Source organism: Mobula birostris, chromosome 17 (genome assembly GCF_030028105.1).
Source record: "Mobula birostris isolate sMobBir1 chromosome 17, sMobBir1.hap1, whole genome shotgun sequence".
Lineage (NCBI taxonomy): Eukaryota > Metazoa > Chordata > Chondrichthyes > Myliobatiformes > Myliobatidae > Mobula > Mobula birostris.
In genome coordinates, this window is record NC_092386.1 from 55,662,242 (window position 1) to 55,677,649 (window position 15,408).

General features: G+C 36.2%; 1 protein-coding gene across 4 annotated transcripts in view; it reads left to right on the forward strand.

Moving 5' to 3' along the window:
• smarca2 (SWI/SNF related BAF chromatin remodeling complex subunit ATPase 2) overlaps positions 1-15,408 on the forward strand; it is a 128,007-nt gene that overhangs the window by 47,201 nt on the left and 65,398 nt on the right. For all 4 annotated transcript variants that reach the window (XM_072281744.1, XM_072281747.1, XM_072281746.1 and 1 more), the window contains exons 9-14: positions 2,963-3,136; positions 6,092-6,259; positions 7,029-7,082; positions 8,247-8,377; positions 11,712-11,772; positions 15,098-15,201. In XM_072281744.1, the coding sequence (XP_072137845.1) occupies positions 2,963-3,136; positions 6,092-6,259; positions 7,029-7,082; positions 8,247-8,377; positions 11,712-11,772; positions 15,098-15,201 (692 nt within the window). The remainder of the gene's footprint in view (positions 1-2,962; positions 3,137-6,091; positions 6,260-7,028; positions 7,083-8,246; positions 8,378-11,711; positions 11,773-15,097; positions 15,202-15,408) is intronic.

Here is a 15,408-nt window from a genome sequence, read left to right on the forward strand (position 1 = left end):
ATGCAAATAATTTTTAAAGCTGTGCAATTTGGATTCATTTTTGTAAAATTAAAAAGTTGTGGAATAACTTCAGTGGGATCTATGCTGCTAGATTTGCATTGAAGAGAAAATTTGCAGAGTAGCGTTGCTGTGATTTATTAATAACTACTCTGACACAAACCCATAGAATTTGTGTTTGGTGAACCACTGCAATGATATGTAATGTGTCTGCTTTGTAAATTTTATTTACGTGAATATTTGCAGGATGTAAGAATTCGTATAATTGTAGTTATAGTCTATGCAAGATGCATCAAGAAATATCAGAATATGTTTGACGTGCAACTCTACGTGAAAGGTTGCAGGAATAAATAATTTAAGTTACTGAAATAGATCTGATGTTAGCATTAGGCTTTACTATGGTATTTAGGTGATAATTTGGGCAATGCTTTATCTCTTTGTGCCTTTCTTTTTTTTGTAATATTAATTTGCTGTGCATAATAAATTTGCCAACTAAAGATGAATATTCCATTTAATAATCCAGTACTGAATCTGTTAAATTAATTATTCTTAATACCAAGAAACCAAGTCATATAAATTTCAACACAGTGAAATTTCAGGAATATCATTGGTTTTCTTAAGCATTCTCTCAGGTCAAGGATGACTTTGAATGCATTTCATTATTGTGCATTTTAAAGTAACTGATGAGATCAATATGGGGGAGCTTGTAGTTCCCACAGATGGGGCAGTAAGCAAATAGTTTGGCAGAAAAAGTGAATCATCTCACAATTATACAAGGTTTCCGTGGTCGTGATGCATAGACCAGAGTTTCTCAGTATCACTTTAAGGAGTCAGGAGGCCAGGATCCCAAGAGTTGGTGGGGATGCTAGTTAAATGGCCATGACTGTACTAAATGCCAGAGTAGCTTGAATGGCAGAAAAACTTGCTCTTTATTTAAGGATTGCCTTTATTTGTCACATATACAGTTGCAGGAAAAAGTTTGTGAGCCGTTTGCAATTACCTGGTTTTCTGCACTAATTACTCAAAAAATGTGGTCTGATCTTCATCTAAGTCACAATAATAGATGAGCACAATATCCCTAAGCTAATAATACACAAGCAATTGTACTACTTCTCGTCAATACTGAGTACATCACTTAAACAATCAGTCTAGATTCAAAACAAGTTTGTGAACCTCTGGAGTAATTCCTTCTAGAAAAGCTATTTGGAGTCAGGTGTTCCAATCAATGAGATGAGATTGGAGGTGTGGGTTGTAGAGGTGCCCTGCCATATGAAAAAGACACACAGTCAGATTGCTGACAGAGCCTGCTCTTCTCAAGAAAGATCTGTTTATGTGCACTATGCCTAAATCAAAACAACTTTTAAAGAACCTTAGAAGAATTGTAGAGATGCATTTAAAAAGCCTACAAAAGCATTTCTAAAGACCTGAGTGTTCATCAGTCCACAGGAAGAGAAATTGTCTACAAATGGCGGAAATTCAGTGCTGCTGCTGCTACTCTCCCTAGATGTGGGAGTCCTGCAAAGGTCATACCAAGAGCACAATGTCCAATGCTGAAAGTGATGAAAAAGAACCCAGGGGCAACAGCCAAAGACCTGTCGAAATCTCTAGAACTTGCTAAAGACTCTGTTCAGGTGTCCACTTTAAGAAAAACACTGAACAAGAGTGGTTTTCATAGAAGGACATCTTGGAGAAAACTACTGCTCCCCAAAAAAAAAAACACATTGCTGCATGCTGCATATCTCAAGTTTGCAAAAGACCACCTGGATGTTCCACAATGCTTCAGGGACAATGTTCTGTGGACAGATGAGACAGAAGTTGAACTTTTTGGCAGAAATGCACACCGATATGTTTGGAGGGAAAATGCACACCAACCCCAAAACTTCATCCCAGCTGTGAAACATGGTGGAAGGAGCATCATGGTTTGGAGCTGCTTTGTGGCCTCAGGGCCTGGACAGCTTGCGATTGTTGAGGGAACAATGAATTCAAAAGACATTTTGCAGGAGAATGTCAGGGCGGTGGTTCGTTGTCTGAAGTTTAATAGAAGTTGAATGATACAACAAGATCATGATCTGAAACACAGAGTAAATCAACAACAGAGTGGTTTAAAAAGAAGAAAATTTGTGTTTTGGAATGGCCAAGTCAGAGTACAGACCTTAATCCAATTAAGATGCTGTGGCATGACCTGAAGATGGCTGCTTATGCAAGGTATCCCAGAAATATTGATGAACTGAAACAATTTTGTATGGAGGAATGGTGTAAAATTTGTCCTCACCGTTGTGCAAGTCTGATCAGTAGCTACAGGAAAAGTTTGGAAGTTATTGCTGCTAAAGGAGGTTCTACCAGTTATTAAATGCAAGGGTTCACAGACCTTTTCCAGCCTGGACTGTGAATGATTAAATAATGTGTTCAATAAAGACATGAAAAGTACAATTAGACATATTGTGTTTGTCAGTTATTGTGAGTTAAATGAAGATTAAGCCACATTTTATGAGTAATTCAGAAAACCAGATAGATGTAAAGGGTTTGGAAACTTTTTCCTGGAACTGTACATTTAAAGCATACATTGAAATGCCTTGTTTTGCATCAAATCAAATTAGTAGAGTTTGTGTGGCAGCCCGCAAGTGTTGCCATGCTTCTGGTGCCAACATAGCGTATCCATAGCTCTCTAACCCTAACTTCATGTCTTTAGAATGTGGGAGGAAACCAGAGAAACCACTTGCGGTCAAGAACATACAAACTCATTACAGATTGTGGCGGGAATTGAACCTGGAAACTCCAGTTCATTATTGAAAGAGTAGGGGATATTGACAAAATTTCCTTTTACTCTGAAGCATGAGGCTTGCATTAGCAGATCATTTTTAATTTGGTGCCACTTGGATTTTGCAGCTAGTCTTGTATTTTAGTTGAGATGCAATTGACATTTGCCTCAATCTTCTGACTTTTTTTTTTATGATACTTGTTTTAGGAATATCTCAACAGCATATTGCAGCATGCAAAAGACTTCAAGGAATATCATCGTTCAGTTACAGGGAAAATTCAGAAGCTTTCCAGGGCAATTGGTACTTGGCATGCCAATACTGAACGTGAGCAGAAGAAGGAAACTGAGAGGATTGAGAAAGAAAGAATGAGGAGACTAATGGTAATTTGGAATACATATTGGATGCTTGTTAGTTGTACTACTTCACTGTCGAAGGTTTTTGATAATGAAGTGCCTTTTTTTTTGCCCTTAATACAAGTTTAAAATAAATGTGTAGAAGGTGACATGATGGTTACCAGAATGAAAGTACTACAAGGAACCACTGTTTTTCATGAGGAATGACTGGCAGCAGTTCTGAATTGTTGGTCTTTTCTCTTTCAAATGTGCCTTTACTAGTATTCATGACTTTCTTTAAAAGTAGAGAATGAAATATTTGATTAGAAGATGTATTCGTAAAATCTGTTGCAAATTTCGATCTGCGTGTATGGAGTTATATGATTGTATTTTAATTTGGATGCTGCTTGTTCAGTGGCTGTGAGCCAACTTCCTGTTTTTACACTGCCTAATTTAGCTTGAATCCTGTTGGAGATGTATTTGTTGGTGTTTTTTTTTCATAATTCTGCATTGGAGGCAGTTTGCTGCTTTCTTTTTTGGTACCAGACAAAGTTTTGATTTATTTTCATTGATCTTTTGATTTTTGGGCTGAGAGATTTGTATTATTTGCATAAGAATCTCGTTGGTTTTTTCAATTCAAACTTAAAAAAAACTGCAAACAGCAAATGGATCCTTCATTAAAACAAATGTCAAGTCAATATGGATTAATGTGGATTTTAAACTGTAAAGATATAGGCAAATAATATCTGTTCAACTATTATACTTATTCAGATAAATTTGGAGAGACAAGTGTTAATGAGAAGGATTGTATTCCATGCTATTTATGTTCATTTGTATTGAAGTACTCAGTATTAGTCTAAGTATATTTTCACTATAAATGTGCATTTTTTCTGATAGTCACTTAAAATGTTTACTATTTGATATCTCATGACTCTCTGCCTCTTGCATCTGTACTTATAAATATTAATGATTTGAGAACCTTTGCATAATTATTAGGCAAATTTAAAGTCAAAATACTGAACTTACTGATATAAGGTATAGGTATTTACATATAATATGTACATTAAAGTGAGAAATGGCAAGTCTAGTAGTCTATAGACCAATTAGTTTAACGTAGGGATTAAGGAAATTTGTCAAATTAAATTTATTAATTATCAAAGTAAGTATATGTCACCATATTCAACCCTGTGATTAATTTTCTTATGTGCATACTCAATAAATCTATAACAATAATAACCATAATAGAACTAATGAATGGCTGCACCATCTGGGTGTTCAATGAGTGTGCAAAAGATGACAAACTATGTAAGTACCAAAAGAAAGAAATAATAATAAATAAGCAATAAATGAAGAGTCTGTGAAAGTGAGTCCATAGGTTGTGGGAACATTTCAATGATGGAGCAAGTGAAGTTACCCCCTCTGGATCAAGAGCCTGATAGTTGAGGGATAGTAACTGTTGCTGAAGCTGGTGGTGTAAGTTCTGAGGCTCCTGTACCTTCCTGATGGTAGCAGTAAGAAGAGAGCATGACCTGGGTGGTGTGGGTCCCTGATAATTGATGCTACATACCTGCGACAATGCTCTGTGTAGATGTGCTCAATGGGTGGAGAGAGTTTTACCCCTGAAGGCCTGGGTCATATTCACTATGTCATGTTCCATACCATGCATGTAATAATTTTCACGGAACTTGGGTGAGCACTGTATTTGATCAATCTTATTGAATTGTTTTACCCCTGTGCACTTTCAGACATGGAAGGCTGAGATTTGCAGATTCAAAAGGTTGAATCTATCTGTTCCACCTGCTAAAGAATCTTAATTAAAGAGGGTTATAGGAATTCCGTTTAAAAGGCAAAAAGGAAAGTTTTGTCCTTTACTGTTTTGTAGGGATTTGTTCCTTAGCTGCTGTTTATGATGTAGTGTTCTTAACTTTAATGGATTCTGTATCTCAAAGTGATTTTTTTTTAAACCTAAATATCATTGTCATTTTAGAGTAGGCCAAAGAGCTGAGCTGAGGGTGAAATTTTTGCCAGCTGACAAGATAATTGTAGTGGTAGGCTCCCTCACTGCCACCAAAAACCTTGTCACAACTTGGATCACTCTACTGGAGTCTAGAATGCTTTAGGCTACAGAGTTTGCTTCCCTCTCCCCCCATCCACACTCAGTGCCTCTTGTGGGGTTGAGAAGAAAGGGACTCTGAGCCAGCAAGACCTTGCCCAGCATATTTGAAATCTTAAGTCTTCCCAATAACTTCCCAGATGCTTGTCTCTGCAAAACCTGTAGGTGAATGGTTTGCATCTTGGGTACAAAAACAAAATCAGCTAATTTATTCATATAAAGCTGGGAAATTTGTTTCTGTTAAAATCTGCTCTGAGTCCACACTGTTCACTATTTGCAAACAATTTGGTCTGATGGAATTGGTCAATTTCAGAATTTAAGACTGATACCAGAGTGAACATATAATAAAATTAGACACACTGGAAGGTATTAATGATCATTCAGAATGGATCTTCAAATTTATTTTCCAATTATAAGAATAGGCTGGTGGAGTTTGGTAGGAAGAATTAAGGTTCTACATGTCTCTTGGAGAACAGTTCTTGTGTATTAGAGGAGCAGAGTCGTCTGAGGATGAGGTATATCTATTACTTATAAAGTAATGGCATCAAATTATAAAGTCAAAATGTAAGCAAAACAATTTTACATTCTATATTGATAGAATTTTAAATAAACAATTTGTGGCAATGGACTTTTGGTTAGACCACATCTAACAAATAAAACTCCATTAATCCAGTGTGCTCAAGACTTTGTGTGGGACTAGTGGATTTTCAAGATGCTGTTTTAATAATACTTTTTCTAATGAACCCAATAGGTTTTGAGGTTTTAATGAACAGAACTGGCTGTGTTTAAAGGAAGTGCAGCAACCAGGGCTAGAGGGTCACCCACTTCTATTCCTTAAATAAAATCTAAACTTTGCCAATTAAAATTCATTTTTAATTTTATGAAACCAGGCAGAAGATGAAGAAGGTTATCGTAAACTAATTGATCAGAAAAAGGATAAACGTCTGGCATATCTGCTTCAACAAACAGATGAATACGTAGCTAGCCTTACTAAACTGGTCTATGAACATAAAGCTGCCCAAGCTGCTAAGGAAAAGAAGAAGAAGAAGAAAAAGAAGGTTTGAGTTGTGTTTATTAATGTTTTCAGAATCTAGATGTGTTTTGATTTTGTGGTGGCCTAGTATGATTTACTTTAAACTTTTTTTTCCTGTCTTGCTTTGGGTATGAATGGATAGGAAATGATTTCTGGGACATGTAGGTTAATTTTGACTTTTTCTTACTTAAGTGTATTGATTGTTGATGGTGTATTTGCCCTTCTTTCCATTTTCATTTTTCTTTTCTATCTGTGGTTTAAGTATTTCCCCTTCTAGTCTGTATTCCTTCCTGCTTTTTCTAAAGCAATTCAATTGAACTTGTATTAATCAGATGGAATTAATAGTATTTCAATATTTTTGCTTAAATTGGACGTTAAGTATGTAATACATATTGTTAACTAATTGATATGGGAAAATAATTATGAACTACCACAAATGAATTCTTTCAACATTTCAGAAGGTGGGGACTTTCAACCAGTATCACAGTGCTGTCAACTTTGACATGTTAATGACATTCATACCTTTCTGTTGAACTTAGCAGTTTCAGACCACCTTCCAGAGATTTTAGCACAATCTGGGCTGTCTTTTGAATGAAACATTTAATTGGAGGTACATTTGTTCTCTCAATTGAATGGAAAAGGTTCATTAGAACTATCTGAAGATGTGGTGTGTTCTTTGAGGAGCTCGCTTATGTTTCCTTAATTTTCTCATTGAGGTAGATAATTGGTGTTCATACTTAAAAAGCTTATCTTAAGGTTAACAACAATATTTCCATGCTCTTTAAAATTAACAGAAAACTGAGGAACCTGCCGAAGGAATGAGTTCTAGCCTTGCTCCTGATGGTGAAGTGAGTTATTCTTTCATGCATTGCAAATGAGTTTTTCTAGCTACCAGAGTAAGTACAGTTATAAAGTGATAGTTAATTTGGGTACCCAGTAGAAATTTTCTTGAAGTAAGGAAAAAGAAATGGAAATGCTTAGCTCAGTAAATGAAATGTTGTCACCTTAATGTCAACAAATGATTCAGCATGGTATGGACCTAGATGGCATACACAAAATAATTTTCCTGCCTGAAACAAGCATTTGGAATTTGAATAATTGGGGCATTTCATAATATAATGAGTTACTTTGGGAGAATTGGGAAGCATATGATTTCTTTGACTTCTCTCATCTCCCCATGCTTGTAGTGGGCCATTGTAGATTGTTTAGTAAAGGATTTAGAGAAAACTAGTATGTAATTTCCTGTAAAGCCAAAAATTCTTTTAAGTTTTGGGTGCATGGGTGAGGAGATTGGGTTGGTTCTGAAAACTCACAGTAAGCTGCAAAACATATAGAAATGGTACTGCCAAAGACTTGCTGAAGTGGATTCACCTTAGACTTCATATGATTCCTAGCTTATTTATTCCATCTGCCACTCTGCACAAAATATCTAAAATTTCTGATTTCAGATATTTTAAACATCTTGTGCCCTGAACAAGTTAATGACTTAATGTGTTCTGCATGAGGTGTGGAGAATTGAAAATTGGGGCCCTGGTCCATGCTTTGAGATCATTTTCACTGTGCCAATTTGTATAAGATGTGAGCACCAGCCCAAAGGTTCTTATTTGTTGTGAGGTTTTAAGTTTATTGATATTTAATGCATTTCTTTAGATTTTGTATGCTTAACTTCCCACCAGACTAGTTTTTTTTTAATGATGAAAGTATGTGCAAAAGTCATGTGTGTGTGTGTGTGTGTGTGTGTGTTACTTTTGCAGACTTTACAGTTACTAAATAACACTTAATACTTCTGAGCTAATACAAAGCTGAGTACTATTATTTCTTGTTTTCCAACCACCTTCCTATTTTAACCAATATACAGTACTGTGCAAAAGTCTTGGGCATCCTAGCTAAATGTATGTGCCTAAGACCTTTGCACAGTACTGTATATGGAATTTTCTTTTGATGGCATCAGCTTGATGTGTGTGGTCTTATAAATTTTGTGTACAAATAAACATGATGTACATTTGTTCAAGCTTTTGGATGAAAGCAGCCAGATGAGTGATTTGCCAGTCAAAGTTATCCACGTTGAAACTGGCAAAGTTTTGCAAGGACCTGAGGCTCCAAAAGCTGTCCAGTTGGATGCTTGGTTGGAAATGAATCCTGGGTAAGTAAGTTATATTTACACTTAGTATTAAAGATGCCGGGGTGCTTCTTTCATTCTTACCATCCCAATGTTGTTGACTAACTAAACAAAATGCACTGAAGCTTTGTTATTCTGGAAAATAACAGACACTATAATTACGATCCTTTAATATAAAAGTTAACCTAGAAAAATGCAAACAATTAATGTCATCTTTATTTAAGATGCGATTAAGTTATGATCCATTCAGCTTAGCATTCATATGGAGTAAGCTGACAAATAAAATTAGTACTTTGTTATCATAGAATGAGTTTCAAAAGGAAAAAAATACATATTTGTGAAGGATGTTAAATGTTATAAATTTTAAAATTCTCAGATAAGGTAGTGCATTGCAATAATTAAAGAAATGAAGTTGTTACAGCATTTCATTATATTTTAAAATTCTTGAATAAATAGGATGCAGTTTAAGGAATGATTGTGGCTTAAAAATGGCTAAATGACACACATCTTTATCTCATTAGTTTCAGAATGATTACTTCATATGTAATGAGTTAATTTGCATTCAGTTTTTTAAAATTGGCATCCATTTTTTTAAATGAGCAATCAGTTAAAATATATTGATCAAGATTATTATATTCATGCAAAATTCAATATATATATTTTAAAGTTCAAAGTAAATTTATTATCAAAGTACGTATATGACACCATGTACTACCCTGCGATTAATTTTTTTGTGAGCATTCTCAGTAGAATGAAGAAATATAATAGTCAATGAAAAACTGCACACAGACTGACAACCAATGTGCAAACTGTGCAAATAAAAAATAAAACAATGAATACTGAGAACATGGGTTATAGAGTTCTTAAAAGTGAGTTCATGGGTTGTGGGATCAGTTCAGTGTTGAGCATGAATGATTTAGTCAACCTGTGACATGATGTTATATTTAATATTATTTAACAACTTGCACCTGTAACATGGAAAACATCTAATTGTAAATGGAAGAAATTCTGCAGATGCCGGAAGTCTAGAGCAACACACACAAAAAGCTGGAGGAACTCCAGATGGGCATCATCTATGGAAATGAATAAACATTCATGGTTATGAGTTGAGGCCCTTCATGAGGTTTCAGGACTGAAAAGGAAGGGAGAAGAGGGTAGAATAAGAAGGTGCGGTTGGGGAAGGAGTACAAGCTAGAAGTTGATGGGTAAAGCTGGGTGGGTGGGGAGGGGGATGAAGTTGGAAGCTGGGAGGAGATAAGTGGAAAAGGTAAAGAGTTGAAAAAAAAGTCTGATAGGAAAGTATAGTGCACCATGGGAGAAAGGGAAGGAGAAGGGGCACCAGAGGGAGGAGATAGGCAGACCAGGAGAAGAGGTAAGAGGGGAGCCAGAGTGGGGAGTTGAAGAAGAGAGAAGTAGAGGGAATTACCGGAAGATGGAAAACATCGATAAAATCAGCGTGTGCTTGACAAGGTTAGATCTGGTGCTAACCAATCATGGAATGGTTCAGAAAAGTGTCTATAAACGCCATTAAAGATGTGTAGATCTGGAGGAAGGTGGGGAATGAGTGTGATGAAATGCCAGTGCAATTGACTGAAATTCAGTAGGCTAGGCAAGGTAGTCATTTACTGCTGTGCTTACCCCATTGATTTTTTTCGGGGACTGGTCATCAAGTAGAGCTTGATAAAGACCACCAGTGATAAACTTTTTATGATGCAAAATGACAATTGGTTATCTATTAGATATTCCGTACTAATATTTTCTAACAATCATTGAAAATTTTTGGTTAAATTGAGTATTTCACCATGGATTGTTCTGGTCATAATCTGAAATTTAAACAAAGTTACAATTGTCATCAAATTGAAATGTTTTTACATACAATTATGTATGTAAAGACAGGTCAATTGACTTGTCCTGAAGAAGGGTCTCAGACTGAAATGTTGACTAATTACAGTCAGCCCTCCGTATCCGCAGGGGATTGGTTCTGCCCTCCCCATCCCCCCCATTCCCCCCCCCCGCAGATACCAAAATTCGCGGATGCTCAAGTCCCTTATATAAAAGCCTTAAGAGAGCTAAATAGCGTTCAGTGTTTGTTTTGCAGCGAGCCATTATAGAGGCTGCGCGCACCCCGAGCAGCGTGAGTGCTTTATCTCAATTTATTTTGTGCATCCGTTAGCATGATGTGTCCTAAGGTAGCAGAAAAACCTAAGAGTACTCGTAAGGGTGTAATGCTTAGCATAAAACTGGATTTAATTAAGCATTTCGATCGTGGTGAACGAAACAAAGACATTGTGCATACGTTGAACTTGCCTGCGTCCACCATTCGTACTGCTGTACTTACACGCAGAGAAAAAGAATCTTGAAAGCTGCCGATGTTACTATTGGTTTTGCTTGTAGCATATCATTCTTGCTTTTACTATATGTTAGCGTTATTTTAGGTTTTATGTGTTATTTGGTAGCTTTTTTTTTGGGTCTGGGAACGCTCAAAAATTTTTCCCATATAAAGGTAATTGCTTCTTCACAATTGAACGAGACACGAGGCGAAAAATGCTCAAACAACAAGGGCTGGAGAGAGAACCGGGTTTTCCCGATCTGCGGTTGGTTGAATCCGTGGATGTGGAACTTGCGGATACGGAAGGCCGACTGTATTTAATCCCATAGATGCTGCTTAACCTGCTGAGTTCCATTTTGTGTGTAGTGCTTTACGTACAATTACCTAGATTTGGCTATTTCAAATAAATTCCCTATGATAAATAATCAGACAATGGCCTTGTTAGAAAAATTGGAATATTAGTTATTTATGTGCTCATATCCAGGGTTTCCAGGGAGACTAAGATCATAAATTGCATGCTTTGAACCAACTCAAACACCCAAAAAAATGCAAATGCTGAGAATCTGAAATATTATACAGTATATATAATTGTAAAAAAAAATGGAGGTTGAGCAGCATCTTTGGAGAGAGTAACAGTTAACATTTTGGGCTTTTCATTGACTTGAAATGTTAACCAATTTTCTCTCTCCTTTGATGCTACTTGTCATGTTCTGCTAAGCACTTGTGGCACTTTCTGTTTTTTTAATATTTAAATTGATTACCTGGTTATTGTGAAGTGGATTAGCACAAAAATTATTTTTCTCTTAGGAAATACTGTATGTGTGTAGTGGTTTTGTTAACAAGAATGTTTCTTTATTGAAATCTAATCTGTGGAAAAACACTTTGATTAAATAACACATCTCCCTTCAGTTTTTTAAAAAACATTTTTGCGCAATGTACTTTGATTTTATAATATCATCACATTATGTTAAATCTTTCAACCATTGGCGTGTTCTCTTGGTATATGTTTTTCTTTTTCCTCCTTTTTAGGTATGAAGTAGCCCCACGATCAGACAGTGAAGAAGAAAGTGGTTCAGAATACGAAGAGGAGGTTTGTTATTTTTGTGGCATATTAGAGCTTTTTTTCTTCTGTTTCACTGCTCTTGCCTTACTACATTCTTTTTATATTGGAGAATGGAGCCCCGTTGCCTCTTGATTGTCTAGTAAATGATTGTTATTCACTTTTAATCCCAGAGTTGCGTGCTAACAAGAACAATGGTAGGCTAAAGCATATAAATGTGTTGCTGGCAATTCAGAAGGAAAGAACTTTAGATTTCTGAGACTATTTCTGGGGTAGATAATGCTTGTACAGAGCAGAGAGCAATATCTGTGGGGTCCTGGGGTGCATAGAAAAGTTTTGGAAGGAAGTTAAACGTAGCTTAATAGTGTGAATGGAAAATCAGGTGGGTGAGAAACAAAGCAGAAAGTAAAAGTTAGAAATGTAAATAGATGATAGAAACTAAAGCAAGCTACAATTGGAGTCAGTAAATGGAAAAAAAATTATAAGGCCTAATTTGGAAGCACTATATTTAAATGTAGTCTGCATCAGCAATATTGGCACAGTTATAAATGGACATGATCAATTGCCATTATAGGAACCTTGTTGCAAGGTAACTAAAATTGGTAACTGAAATATTCCGGTGTATTTGACATATAGGAAGGACAAAAAAACGAAACGGCAGTTGCGGAGCACTGCTGATGAGGGAGGATCAAGCAAGGAATTTTGGATGTAACTTAAAAAGCAGCAAGGGCCAGAAAATATTAATGGGAGTTTATTTTCGTAGTCTTAATAGCAGTCGTAATGTAGGATGTAGTGAAAATAAGGATGTTAGAGCTGTGTGTAATAGGTAATGTAATCATGCCCAAGAAATCAATGAAGGGAAAATGGAGAAGCAAGAAAACTGAAAATCACAAAGCAGACCAAGATCTTCCTTATTTGTGTAAAAACAGCAGAGGAATTTTTATCCGTCTTGGTACAGAAATCTTCCTAGAAATGCTGGTGAGTTAAAGGTCAAGTGCAAGTGAATGAATAGGAGAGATTAATTATTTAAAAGAAAATACCAGGCAAGTTGATCCTGGAATGCATAAGCAAATAAATAGAAAGCAGAAACAAAGGCAAGTTACAAGTAGGGTCAGAATATGGAAATATGTTCAAAAGTCAGATTTGAACACCATGTCCAAATGCAGTTTATGAATCCCAGAAGTGTTATATTGGTGTACAACTTCACTTTCCTCTCCAGATAAAAAAAATATACTAGTTGTTAAACAAGTGCTACAGAGCTTCACCAGACAGGTTCCTGGATTGGCAGTCCTGTCTCATGAGAAGTTTGATTAGGCTAGGATTTAGAAGGTTGAGAAGGAACCATATTCAAAATTCTTAGAGGTTTGACAAGATAGATACTTGGGAGTTTAGATTGTTCGGCATAGAACTGAGAAATGTTGTTGCTCATGGAGTTATTTAGAATTCACTATCATGTAAGGCTGTGGCATTTTTGGCCAGCAAAACTGAGTGATAGATGTGTGGATATTATAGGAATTGAGAATTTTGTCATAGTTCTGAGAATGGTATTTGAGATTGAACACCAGCCATATCTTGTTGAATGCCAGAGCAGGCTTACTAGGCCAAATGACTTATCACTGCTGCCTCCTGCTTATATTAGTGTTGTTACCCTTGACTTTGGGAGCAAAATGACTAAGCCTCACCTACATTTGATTGACCTTGATATGCTTGACAAAAATACCAGAAGTCACTGTATGTTGTGGCAAAACAGTGCTCCCCACTTACTGCCTTTCTGACAGGGTTACAGTTGTACAAGTTTCTCTGGCTCCGTTTTGCGCGTTGATAGAAAATGTCAGTACTATTTTTGAAGGTATTTGGATTATTGTTTAAATTTACAAGTTGACCAGATCCTAATTTGTTACACTAGTTGGAAATGTGGTGCTTTCAGTTGTTCTGACTGATTTGTAGTATTGATAATTATTTGTGGAGAGGGAGCAATATTTTCATTTTAATAGAAACAAAGTGCTGGAAATCAGCACAAGTTGCTGATTTCTACTACTGATTAGTATTATTGAGAATTAGTTAACTTTTCAGGAATTTGATAGTTCATCAGAACTAGGGGGTTAAAATAAGTTTAACATTGGAGACAAAAGTGTGTGTGGGGAGGGAGTGAAGAAAACAAAATCATTGGGGGGGTAAATGCAAGGGAATGAATCATTAACGTTACTGGTGCTGGGTGATAGTGTGTGGTATAGGCAGTGAATATTTAGGAAAATTAAATTTTGAAAATACCAGTGGGGGCCGCAAATAAAAGTGACTGCTGGAAATGTGAAACAGAAGCCGGAGTTGTATGAAACTTATTGGTCTGTTGAGCCCAGCTGCCTGTATTATGCCTGGTCAAATGACCAACTTTCCATGTGTTTACATTGAGTTTTACTATGATGGTGAAGGAAGCAAAAAGACAGCAGTCAGTGGAAGTGGGCTGGGAACTAAGGTGATAGGTAACTGAAAGCAGGGATTCATCCTCCCTGCTGAACTTGAGTTGTTTTACAAAGTAATCACTCATTCTGAAATAATTTCCAAAAGGTCATGAGTATACGTTTGAGCACCATGCAGTATATTAAGAAGGAGGCCTCTTTTGAAAGGACTATTTAGGTCCCTGGACAATCGAATAGGGCTGTTAAAATGGCACATATTGCAAGAAGTGAGAAGGGGGCTAGGTATTGATGGAAATGGAGGAGTGTAGCAGAACACCCTGCAGGGGAAAAGATTACTTCAGAATCCAGAACGGGGTGGTGCAAATATGTCTGTTGCTCAAATTGGGGGAAGCTACATTCTTTCATAAATTTCATTGTATATACTAGTGTGCGGTGTATATGTTTGGTCTTTTTGATCTTGCGATGATGGACAACAGATCTGGAGCAACTAAAAATCTGCTGGGAGGAAAGGAGTTGCCGACTTTTCACCTCAACCCTGCATCAGGACCAAATACTTGATGTAAGGTTTCAACACGGAATGTCGACAATTCCTTTCGACCTGGTAAGTTCTGACAGCAGTTTATTTGTGACTCTGAAAAATTGTTTTATTTTGGATATTATTGCAACATGTTTTATCTGGGAAGTCTAAAATATGCTTTGGAGGAAGGGAAGTCTACTACTTAGATCTCTAGACTCATAAATCATATACTATGTTGTAAGAATATGTTTCCTCATTTGCAACTTTAAGGTTGATCATGCTGCAAGAGTGTTCATATTGGCTGACAACATTTTATGCTGCTTTAATTTATTTCATTACCTTTCCCCTCATTTTGCATGTTCTATCAAGTATGATATCAATGCAATCTTTAGCCTAAATACAAAATTTGCTTTATGTTAAGGAGGAAGATGAAGAAACACCAGTTGCACCTGATACTGAAGAAAAGAAGATTATTGTTTCTAACATTGAAGATGTATCTGACATTTTTGCTAAGCAGATAATTGAGTATGTATTTTAAAATGTTTTGCTTTACAATATAGGATTTTAAGAAATTGCAGTGGAGCACTTTTGGTGTCCCGTGTTGTCCTGTTAGCTGACTGCACATTTTATTGACTTGTAAATATATAGTATATAAATGTAAGTATATGATTTGCATTTCCTGCTTATTATTTTACATGTTGTTAGAAACAAAGTTCCATTTGCTTTGTCACA